The sequence below is a fragment of the Ranitomeya imitator genome, chromosome 6 (genome assembly GCF_032444005.1).
Source record: "Ranitomeya imitator isolate aRanImi1 chromosome 6, aRanImi1.pri, whole genome shotgun sequence".
Classification (NCBI taxonomy): Eukaryota; Metazoa; Chordata; class Amphibia; order Anura; family Dendrobatidae; genus Ranitomeya; species Ranitomeya imitator.
Window position 1 is genome coordinate 470,586,657 of NC_091287.1, and position 12,340 is coordinate 470,598,996.

The window sequence follows — 12,340 nt, forward strand, 5'->3', positions numbered from 1 at the left end:
GGTTAATCTGCAGGTTCATAGCGTTAAGGAAGGGGCCCGTCCGCCTCACTGAAAATGCGGCACCTGGAAAAGATGAATGTTATTTCTCCCGAGTGCTGCTGGCGTTCATGTTCACGTATGTGACAAACGGTAGCGGTGATATCATTGATGTGCATCAGTGTGTCCGTTTTTTACCATCCGTGTCATCAGTATTCTTCACGGATGGATAAAGAAATAAATTGCAAAGCTTCTCTGATCCTTTTACAATGATAAACACGGAAGGCACTCGGATAACATCTGTGTGCTGTATATATGATTTTCACAGACCCATGGACTTGTATTGGCCCTTGCCGTCTGTGCTGCCGGGAAAAAACAGACATGTCTCTGTGTGTTTTGCACAGACACACAGTCAGTGATACAAATGCACATGTGAACAGCAGCATAAATTAAAACAGGTACGTGCTGCATCCATGACGAAAACGGATACAACATATATGTGCAACACGAACATCGTAATGAGGCCATACAGGTGTGCCGGCACGGCTACAGTCACCATTTACAGCACTGTGAGCGGCAGCTGTGAGCACAACCAGGTAGTTAGACTGATAACCGGCTCTGTGGTACAGCAGTACAGAGCCGGCTGTCACACAAAGTCCCAGACCGCGCTAATAGCGCTGTGAGCAATGACTGTACCCAATCTAAATAAAGCTCACTTTATCCCGGGTGCCACACTATCCGTATGGCATCTACATAATGCTATTAACGAGCAGGTTAACCCTATATCTGCTTGTTAATAGCATTTTCTGACATGACAGGTTCCCTTTAAAGTGACTCTCAGTGGCCACATAGAGCCAAGTTTAAAAGGGTTGTCCAGCCTCAGGCCACAAGTCTGCAGTCTGCTCATCCTCTTGTGGCTGCAAGTATGATATATGCATACATCCAGCCACATACCAACTAGACTGTGTACGGCTTCGCTCAGCGCCCTTGCAGTGAGCGCGGCTGTGAATACTCGGCATGTCACCGCATCTATGCAGATTACGTACTTACATGCCCACTGCCGGTATTGGAGAATCCTCACAGTGTTTAGTACTCGAGATGTGAGGACTCACAAGTCTGCAGTCACATAGAGTGACTGCAGACTTGTAGCCTAAGGCCGGACAACCACTTTAAGCCTTTCTGTGATGGTGATAATATCATACATGATCACAGCAATTATACCGTAGGGTTTTACACTCCTAGAAATTGATACGATACATAGTTGCCCTCTGCGAATTTAGAAAGTAGTGTGCACGGCTACTGGTGAGAGGGAATAGTGCCTGCCGATGCCTCCAGTTAATAAGGCACCTAGAAAATTACTTAATATCAAGTGTGATGTTGGTGGAGCTTGAACTCTACGTATAGAGACCCTTAAATACATGACCTGAATATAAGAGGATGCAATCTAATCACAGTCAGTGATCTGAACTGTCCAGATTATTATGTTTTGTGTATTTTTGATCGATTTTATTCCAATTCTGGTAGAAGTGTGAAAAATTTAGCGCATTTATGGGTGGATCGTATTCTGTTAGCGCGCAGATCAGCAAGTGAAGGTGATGAAGACATGAGTAAAACTTACAATAGTCCACATCAAATATTCAATATAGAAACAAGTTACGGGAATTCCACAGTTCCACAGACGACACTATATGTAAATTCACCGACAGTAAAAGGGATCCACATCCACTGACGGCTTTTGTATGGGGTTCATGTCTCACGTGTTGGGTAATAGTATTTGGATACTGAATGTGTGAAGGATAACGACATAGGGTTAAATGATAGGGTTGGTTATGTGCACAGCTCTGGCTTTTATAAATGAATATGTGTGAAATGTATATATTATTCACAGTACAGAAACCAACGTGGACATGTTACATACAGGAAAGAAGGTATGGAGGGCAGATCCAGGTTGTGTCTCGGGTGTTGGCACTATTAGCTATTAGGTTACCAGTTCAGTCATCAAGATCACCTCCGTCATCAGTGGAAGGCGATATTCATATGTAAAAATCTAAAATCATATAAATAAAATATCCCAGAAGGTCTGGACCATCGATGGACAGCGGGCCTCCGGTATCTGCTTCACTCAAAGTGCCCTCATCTAACACGGAAAACGGTTTGAGTCAATACTGACTAGTCCTCAGGAAGAGAATAAAAGAGCACTTATGGAAAAATGGTGGTCACAATGTACGTACACATGGGCACCAAGTACCATCAGCGTGAACATTCATATCACAGGACGGCACTGCCCGGGGTACGCGGAGTACCCACATTTCACTACATTTGTTACACTCTGGGGCATGCTTTATCCCCTTTAAAATCAGGGTGAGTATCTTCAGTCTTTTTTGCTCACACTAGCCATTATTTGTTTTGGGCTTGATTTCTTCTCCCATCTTCATAGATTTTCATTACTTTCTTTTGTTCATGGCTTAGCATAAAAGAAAGAATTATGGTGTTTTTTTTCTAAAATAAAACCAGCATTCAGAAATTTGTTTTTTTTTGCATTTGTGTAAAAGAATTCTTTGTAAATTTGTAGAAAAGCTTAGCAGCGCAGAGCCCATAAATCATCATGCAATTAAAGAGTGAACATCCGCGTAGTTCTACAACATGTCACCTCTACGTCTTCCCTGATGATCCAGCAGAGCACAAATCCTCAGCTCCCGGATGAGCTTTATCCAGACCATGTACATTATGTCATAAGTCCAGTTTATGAATCCGTCCGATGCTGGGGAGACCGGCGCTGCACTCAGTCAGGAAATCTCTGACAAGCTTTTTTCCAGCGGCAGGCCGTGCACCACTTGTCTCTGTTTTCCATTCCATACACCTTGCGGCATTTCTTGCCTTCACCACGTGGCTTCCTGCTAAGAAAATGAGAAAACATTAATTATTTCTAAACACATCTGTATTAATGAGAAGCAGCTTCCATGTTCAGGAGTCCAGCGAATCCAGAGCTATAGTGGCATGCTTAAATTTGGGCACCCCTCGTCAAAAGTACTGTTATTGTGAACAGCACAGCAAGTTAAAGATGAAATGATCTCTAAAAGGGCTAAAGTTAAAGATGACACATTTCCTTTTACATTTTAAAAATTGTAAAAAGGAAAATGGAGTGATGTAAAAGTTTGGGCACCCTGCATGGTTAGTACCTAGTAGCACCCCCTTTTGAAAGTATCACAGCTGGTAAACGCTTTTTGGTGCCAGCCAAGAGTCTTTCAATTCTTGTTTGAAGGATTTTCATCCATTCTTCCTTGGAAAATTCTTCCTGTTCTGTGAGATTCCTGGTTCATCTTGCATGCACTGCTATTTTGAGGTCTAGCCACAAATTTTCAATGATGTTCAGATCAGTGGACTGTGAGGGCCAATGTAAAACCTTCAGCTTGCACCTTTTGAGGTCGTCTATTGTGGATTTTGATGTATTTAGGATCATTATCCATTTGTAGAAGCCATGCTGTTTTCAACTTCAGCATTTTTTACAGATAGTATCATGTTTGCACCAAGAATTTGTTGAAATTTAATTGAATCCATTCTTCCCTGTACACTTGAAATGTTCCCTGTGCCATTGGCTACAACACAACCCCAAAGCATGATTGATCTACCCTCATGCTTAATGGTTGGCGAGATGTTCTTTTCCTGAAATTCTGTGCCCTTTTTTCACCACACATTAATTTTTGATCATTGCGGCCAAAGAGTTCAATTTTAACCTGATCGCTTGAAAGGACTTTTTTCCAAAATGTATCAGGCTTGTTTAGATGTTCTTTGCATACTTCTGATGCTGAATTTTATGGTGAGGACACAGGAGAGGTTTTCTTCTGATGACTCTTCCATGAAGGCCATATTTGTGCAGGTTCTCTGAAAGTAGAACAATGTACCACGACTCCAGAGTCTGCTAAATCTTTCTGAAGGTTTTTTGCAGTCAAGCGGGGGTTCTGATTTGCCTCTCCGGCAATCCTATGAGCAGCTCTCATTTAAATTTTGCTTAGTCTTCCAGACCTTATCTTGACCTCCACTGTCTCTGTTAACTGCCATTTCTTCATTACATTTTGAACTGAGTAAAGGGCAACTTGAAAACCCTTTGATCTCTTCTTATAGCCTTCTCCTGTGAGCCTTCATCATTTTCATTTTCAGATGATTAGAAGAACCCATGGCTGTTGTTTTTTGGCACAAGTTTAGAGGCTGGGTTTTTATAAAGCTGGGAAATTTTCATCACCTGGCCTTTCCTAACGATGACAGTGAACAAGCCATAATCCTAACAGGCTAAATATGGTCTGACCCCTTGGTCAAAGTTATCTGAGCACACAAATCTCTAAGGGTGCCCAAACTTTGGCATCTGCCCATTTTCCTTTTTATAATTTTTAAAATGTGAAAGATGAAAATACATACTGTATATACCGTATTTTCAGGTGTATAAGACGACTGGGCGTATAAGACGACCCCCAACTTTTCCATATAAAATATGGAGTTTGGGATATACTCGCCGTATAAGACGGGGGTCATCTTATACGGCGTGTGCTGTCCGGATGGTTCCCAGGGTCTGGAGGAGAGGAGACTCTCTTTCAGGCCCTGGGATCCATATTCATGTAAAAAAAAGAATAAAAATAAAAAGTATGGATATACTTACCTTCCGACGGCACCCGGCTCTCAGCGGTGCAAGCGGTGGCCTCCGTTCCCAAGGATGCCAAAACCTTTACATGCCACTGTATTGATACATGTATAACCTTATTTTGATTAAGAAATTTTAGCACAGGACATTAGGTTGATAAAAGTCATGGCTAGGCACTATCAGACCTGTCATATTGGTAACTCGCACGTCTTCTCGGCGCCGTTCTGCTCACTGCGCTTAACGCTCTGCAACCCTCGGTCTCAGGATATCAGGCAGAACTTCCTCTTGCCACATCTCTAGCACTGCGGCATCCTCCTCTTGCTGGAGAATCTCCACCTGGCTATAGCAATTAGTTTCCAGTTTCCTGTCAAGGTGTATTATATTGTTATCTCTCCTGTTACCGACCCGGCTAGTTTCCTCATTTCATCTGACCTCTCCGCTCCTGACCCAGGCATCGTATTTTGACCCTGTGCTGCCTGCCCTGACCTCGGACTGTCTGACTATGTCTTTGCCTGTGCTCTCTGTACCTTGTATTCCTGCCTTGATCTGTTAGCTGCTACAGGTCCGGACACTGCTTTCATGTGGCACCTGATTGCTACCCTAATGGCCCAAGCCTATCCTCACCATCATAGGTTCTAGTGAATTCCAGGTAGCCACTTAGTCACGACCCTCCAGCGTAAGCCTGGTCAGTGGAGGGCCATATGAACCATTTCTGATACATAGAGATTTATATGGATCTATGAACACTACCCGTGATTGGTTATGCTTAAAGAGAATCTGTCACCGGTGTTTTGTTACCCCATGTAAGAGCAGCATAATGTAGAGGCAGAGACCCTGACTCCAGATATGTATCACTTACTGGGCTGCTAGCTATCATTATGATAAATCACAGTTTTATCTGCTGCGGATCTATCAGTTCTCTGAATGCTGAGCTCTGTATGACCCTGCCCACACCAAAGATTTTCTGATTTTTGTGTACACTGTGCATAGGCAGAAAGATGCTAATCAGTGGTGAGGGCGGGGTTATACAGAGCTCATGAATATGAAGGACTACATGTCAGCAGTTTTATTAGTCCTCTACTGATAATCTCCTGCTGATAAAACAGTGATTTTTATCAAAACTGTAGCAAGCAGCCTAGTAAATGACAGGTCCCCTTAAAGGAAACCTATCATTAGATAATGACCTATTGTTCAATTCAGATTTTTGTGTTACATGTATTTTTAATTTTTTTTTTTTTTTTACTTATCACCATTTGTATTAAAAAAAAAAATAGAAATCTTGCAGTTTTCACAGTGGTCACTGGAGCTTTTTTTTTTCTAATTATTCCTGTAGTTTCTGAAAAGACCTGAACAAAGCCACAATGGTCAGGTCCTGACCCCATCTCTTTTTAATTGAAGCATCTAATGAGCATGTGCAATATAATCATTGTGAATAGAGACGGAGCAGGGTCAGCGGTGACATCACCTATTGTGATAGGTGGATCCTGTGTTTTATCAGCCGAGTATAGAAGTGTTGCCTGTCATTGTAATCCTTCCTCTGATGATGATGAGCCTGCTGAAAACTGTTCCTGAAAGGACAGAAAATATAAGTCTAAAAAGCCCCAGTGGCCAGTGTGATAATTGCAAAATTACCAATTTATTTTTTATTTTTTAATTAATGATATGAGTAATACCCACATTGCAATATTTTAAGGAAATTATGTTACATAAAAAGCTGATTTGCACATTAAGTAATTCTCTGATTACAGCTTCCCTGTTAATATTTTTGTGTTTTGATAGCATTATCAGTTTGCATTTATAGGTTTTGATAGTAAATGTACTTATTTCTCTTACCTTGCTGCTACGCCAGCTCTAGGAGGTGAAGATCTCACTGTATGAACGGATGGTATATATTCCTCAAGGTTATTATTGCAAGGAAGACAGACCTGAAAAGACAACATGAAAAAAGTACACGGATTACATTAATACCAGTCGCCCTCACAGCATAACCACATTGCCGTAGCTCCGGTATAAAATGTAACATTATGCAGTAGACTGATTGTTAAAATGAGAGCCCACCGCAAATAATTGTGAAGCCCGCGCGGAGCGACGTGATATTGTCAGCGATTGTGAACAGGTCTGCACAGATTGTGAATGCTTCATACATCGCTGCTTTATGTGGCACATGTACTTTCCTGTACTAAACTTAATTAAAGAAAATGAGATTAAAGTACAGTTCTCAGAATTGGGAATTTATAGCAATGAACAGCTTGTAATTAAGGTTATTTATTTTCAGGTTCGTTAATGGATAAAATTTCATTGTGCTTGCAAAAACAGGCAACTTTGCGATTTACTTGTTTTTTTAAAATCCGCCTCGTTCTCAAGAATGGAGAGATTTTTATTTTTATTCTTTAATGCCCATTACCTAGGTTACCGGCCACCTCTGCCATCTAGCAGTAGTGGATGATCATGTTCTCTCCAATACAGATTGCTGATCTAAAGTTAACTGAATCGCTGGAGCGCACTGTTAGCCCCAAAATGCCAAATTTTAGTGCTACTGCAATCCTCTGATTCTAAAGAGGCCAGGCTGTAGGAAACATCGGAGCGTGCACAGTTCAGACAGCTGGTCTGTCCTGTGAATCTAGTAGGAATGCACCGCCCCGTACAATCACCGCTCCCCTGCAGAACATGAGACAAACCCGAAAATTAGGTGTAAAATCTATTATCTATGGAAACAAATCATCATATACAGTCATGGTCAAAAGTATTGACACCCCTGCACTTCTGTCAGATAATACTCAGTTTCTTCCTGAAAATGATTGCAATCACAAATTATTTGGTATTATCTTCATTTAATTTGTCTTAAATGAAAAAACACAAAAGAGAATGAAGCAAAAAGCAAAACATTGATCATTTCACTCAAAACTCCAAAAATGGGCCAGACAAAAGTATTGGCACCCTCAGCCTAATACTTGGTTGCACAACCTTTAGCCAAAATAACTGCGACCAACCACTTCCGGTAACCATCAATGTGTTTCTTCCAATGCTCTGCTGGAATTTTAGACCATTCTTTTTTGGCAAACTGCTCCAGGTCCCTGATATTTGAAGGGTGCCTTCTCCAAACTGCCATTTTTAGATCTCTCCACAGGTGTTCTATGGCAGGGGTCCCCAACTCCAGTCCTCAAGGCCCACCAACATGTCATGTTTTCAGGATTTCCTTAGTCTTGTCCAGGTAATAATTGCATCACCTGTGCAATGCAAAGGAAATCCTGAAAACATGACCTGTTGGTGGGCCTTGAGGACTGGAGTTGGGGACCCCTGTTCTATGGGATTCAGGTCTGGACTCATTGCTGGCCACCTTAGAAGTCTCCAGTGCTTTCTCTCAAACCATTCTTTAGTGCTTTTTGAAGTGTATTTTGGGTCATTGTCCTGCTGGAAGACCCATGACCTCTGAGGGAGACCCAGCTTTCTCACACTGGGCCCTACATTATGCTGCAAAATTTGTTGGTAGTCTTCAGACTTCATAATGCCATGCACATGGTCAAGCAGTCCAGTGCCAGAAGCAGCAAAGCAACCCCAAAATATCAGGGAACCTCCGCCATGTTTGACTGTAGGGACCGTGTTCTTTTCTTTGAATGCCTCTTTTTTCTCTCCTGTAAACGCTATGTTGATGCCTTTGCCCAAAAAGCTCTACTTTTGTCCCATCTGACCAGAGAACATTCTTCCAAAACGTTCTAGGCTTTTTTAGGTAAGTTTTGGCAAACTCCAGCCTGGCTTTTTTATGTCTCGGGGTAAGAAGTGGGGTCTTCCTGGGTCTCCTACCATACAGTCCCTTTTCATTCAGACGCCGACGGATAGTACAGGTTGACACTGTTGTACCCTTGGACGGCAGGGCAGCTTGAACTTGTTTGGATGTTAGTCGAGGTTCTTTATCCAACATCCGCACAATCTTGCGTTGAAATCTCTTGTCAATTTTTCTTTTTCGTCCAAATCTAGGGAAGTTAGCCACAGTGCCGTGGGCTTTAAACTTCTTTGACACTGCGCACGGTAGACACAGGAACATTCAGGTCTTTGGAGATGGACTTGTAGCCTTGAGATTGCTCATGCTTCCTCACAATTTGGTTTCTCAAGTCCTCAGACAGGTCTTTGGTCTTCTTTTTTTTCTCCATGCTCAATGTGGTACACACAAGGACACAGGACAGAGGTTGAGTCAACTTTAATCCAGGTCAACTGGCGGCAAGTGTGATTTAGTTATTGCCAACACCTGTTAGTTTCCACAGGTAAGTTACAGGTGCTGTTAATTACACAAATTAGAGAAGCATCACATGATTTTTCGAACAGTGCCAATACTTTTGTCCACCCCCTTTTTTTATGTTTGGTGTGGAATTATATCCAATTTGGCTTTAGGACAATTCTTTTTGTGTTTTTTTCATTTAAGACAAATTAAATGAAGATAATAAAACCAAATAATTTGTGTTTGCAATCATTTTCAGGAAGAAAATGAGTATTATCTGACAGAATTGCAGGGGTGTCAATACTTTAGGCCATGACTGTACGGCTACGGATTCCAACCACTGACTCTCACCATGTGGGAACAATGACCTGAGTGATCATTCAGTCCATCAATGGTTCCGAATCATTGCCCACCAATCGAATGACAGATGATAATTCGCTCATTTAACATTGATTACATCTTTTTTTGCAGATATTTTATTTATACTTTACTCACTTATACAGTGCCATCAGATTCCACAGCGCTTTGCAGACATTATCATCACTGTCCCCATTGGGGCTCACAATCTAGATTCCCTATCAGTATGTCTTTGTAGTGTGGGAGGAAACCGGAGAACCTGGAGGAAACCAACGCAAACACAGGGAGAAAATACAAACGCTTTGCAGATGTTGTCCTTGGTGGGATTTGAACCAAGGACCCCTGTGCTAAAGTAACAGTGCTAACCACTGAGCCACTGTGCTGCCCTTAGATATAACAATGATCATTTTTGGCAGCATATTCCTACTGTAAATGGGTTTTGCTGCTGACAACAATGTAAATTGGTCAACTTGATGTATTGTCAAATAGATCTTTTTATGGGGTATTTCTTCGCCTGAATAATAGGATCCTTATACCTGAGGACCTCGGCTTACAATGGCTTCAGGTTTCCAAGCCTACTGTACGTTGATATCACATAAGTTCACAAAGATTACGGATTTGCTGCCTTTGTGATTGACCAGGTATGGGAATCTTAGTGGAGAAACTCCTTCATTACAGATGTGGTTCCTCGCTACTATTCAGTAGTGATGAGCGAGTGTACTCGTTGGTCGGGTTTTCCAGAGCATGCTTGGGTGACCTCCGAGTATTTGTTAGTGCTCGGAGATTTCGTTTTCATCGCCACCGCTGAATGATTTACAGCTACTAGCCTGCTTGATTACATGTGGGTATTCCCTAGCAACCAGGCAACCTCCACATGTACTCAGCCTGGCTAGTAGCTGTAAATCATTCAGCTGGGGCGATGAAAACTAAATCTCCGAGCAGTCATAAATACTCGGAGGTCACCTGAGCGTGCTCTGGAAAACCCGAGCAAAGAGTACACTCGCTCATCACTACTATTCAGTACTTTACTGCTCTTTACCCGTGTCTGGATGAGCTCGACACCAGGTGAAGGTGGCTCAGGATTATTATTCTGTTATAATGTATACCTAATTTCAACTTACTTTTGCTGTATCTCTATTTTTTAAATAGTTTTTGTAGACTCAAATTCCAATATTTTCCACTTACAATGGTCATCCCCAAACCAATTAATATTGTAACTTGAGGGAGCTCTGAACAAAATTGGCATTCGTCTACGCATAGCAGTCAGTGAATGAGGAGCGATCTAAGCGTGGCAGTCAGTGAATGAGGGTGACCTAAGCATAACAGTCAGTGAATGAGGGTGACCTAAGCACAACAGTCAGTGAATGAGGGTGACCTAAGCATAACAGTCAGTAAATTAGGGTGACCTAAGCATAACAGTCAGTGAATGAGGGGCAACGTAAGTGTGGCACCCCAGGAGTCCGGGTACCACAGTGGTGCTACCTTCCTCTCGGGCAGGGTAATGCCATGCCTGGAGACAGGAGGGATCCCTTTGGCAGGTAAGCTGTACATGCAACACTTTCTGACTCCAGACCAGAGAAGGGGGAGCTCTAAGCCCAGTTTTAGGGGAGCTTCCCTAAATATACATCCTGGTCTGGAGGAGGAGTTAGGCAGTTGGTAGCAGACAGTTGGTCCAGGAAGACCAAGGTAGAGAGTCTGGTGCAAACAAGCAGAGAGTGAAGGAGCACAGAGGAACCGAAGAGCTGGAGGAGGGCTGCGATTGGTCACCTCTAAGCAGAGCACAGAAACCGGGCACCGGGAGCCCGAGGCTGTGTGGAACTGCAAGTCCCACAGCAAAACCAGAGGGCAGGAAGCTAAAAGTGACTTGCCCACATTAAACCTGAGGTAAAGCAGCATTTCAGAGCCCGGGAGTCACCGTGTAAAGAGACTCCAGAGGGATGGCTCAAGTTGCCTACCGTGCAGGTACTGTCCCAGGACAGGAGAGCAAGAGAACCTTGTTAGGACACCACAGGCAGCAAGGGACTAGAAACCAGCGCATAGTGGAAGGCTCCAAAACTGACCTGGCAAAAGGGATTTCCACCTGTCTTCAGGCTCCCTGGATCCCAAGGACACCTGTTGCCGGGACCCTGGACTGAGGCTGACTACAACATCAGTAAAGTAGGTAAAGACTGCAACCCCGTGTCCTCCATTTATTTGCTGGCATCCACCACACCATCCTTGCTATACACCTTGGGAGCCCTGGGGACCCCGCTTCACCTGTAGGAAGCGTCATCATCTTTGCTGCAGTAACATCAACCCCAGAGGACCCCTTTAAGCAGCGTCGGTCACCTCTGACAGAACCACAGGTGGCGTCACGAATACAAACTTTATTAAACCTTTTAAAGACCTTCCCCTTTTACTTGAGTGCCCAGGACCTCGGACCGGGTCGCAGCCACCGTGACCTCCCCTTTAATTGTGACCGGACCCGGTACCGAGTACCCCACTGCCCTGGCGGGCGACTCAAAAGCGTAGCAGTCAGTGAATTAGGGCCAACCTAAGCGTAGCAGTCAGTGAATGAGGGTCAACCTAAGCGCAGCAGTCAGTGAATGAGGGGCGACCTAAGTGCAGCAGTCAGTGAATGAGGGGCGACCTAAGCGTAGCAGTCAGTAAATGAGGGGCGACCTAAGCATAACAGTCAGTGAATGAGGGGTGACCTAAGCGTAGCAGTCAGTGAATGAGGGGCGACCTAAGTGTAGCAGTCAGTGAATGAGGTGCGACCTAAGCATAACAGTCAGTGAATGAGGGCTGACCTAAGCGTAGCAGTCAGTGAATGAGGGGCGACCTAAGTGTAGCAGTCAGTAAATGAGGGGTGACCTAAGCGTAGCAGTCAGTGAATGAGGGGTGACCTAAGCATAACAGTCAGTGAATCAGGGCTGACCTAAGCGTAGTAGTCAGTGAATGAGGGCTATGCGCAGCAGTCAGTGAATGAGGGGCGACCTAAGCGTAGCAGTCAGTGAATCAGGGGTGACCTAAGTGTAGCAGTCAGTGAATCAGAGGCGACCTAAGCATAACAGTCAGTGAATGAGGGGTGACCTAAGTGTAGCAGTCAGTGAATGAGGGGCGACCTAAGTGTAGCAGTCAGTGAATGAGGGGCGACCTAAGTGTAGCAGTCAGTGAATGAG

General features: G+C 43.6%; 1 protein-coding gene across 1 annotated transcript in view; it reads right to left on the minus strand.

Annotated features, from left to right (window-relative positions):
• Window positions 1-2,215: 2,215 nt before the first annotated feature.
• ZNF704 (zinc finger protein 704) overlaps window positions 2,216-12,340 on the minus strand; it is a 157,756-nt gene continuing 147,631 nt past the window's right edge. Inside the window, exons 7-8 of the mRNA XM_069728973.1 lie at window positions 6,443-6,534; window positions 2,216-2,873 (exon numbers count right to left, since the gene is read on the minus strand). Coding sequence (XP_069585074.1) covers window positions 2,759-2,873; window positions 6,443-6,534 — 207 coding nt within the window. The 3' untranslated portion in view covers window positions 2,216-2,758. The remainder of the gene's footprint in view (window positions 2,874-6,442; window positions 6,535-12,340) is intronic.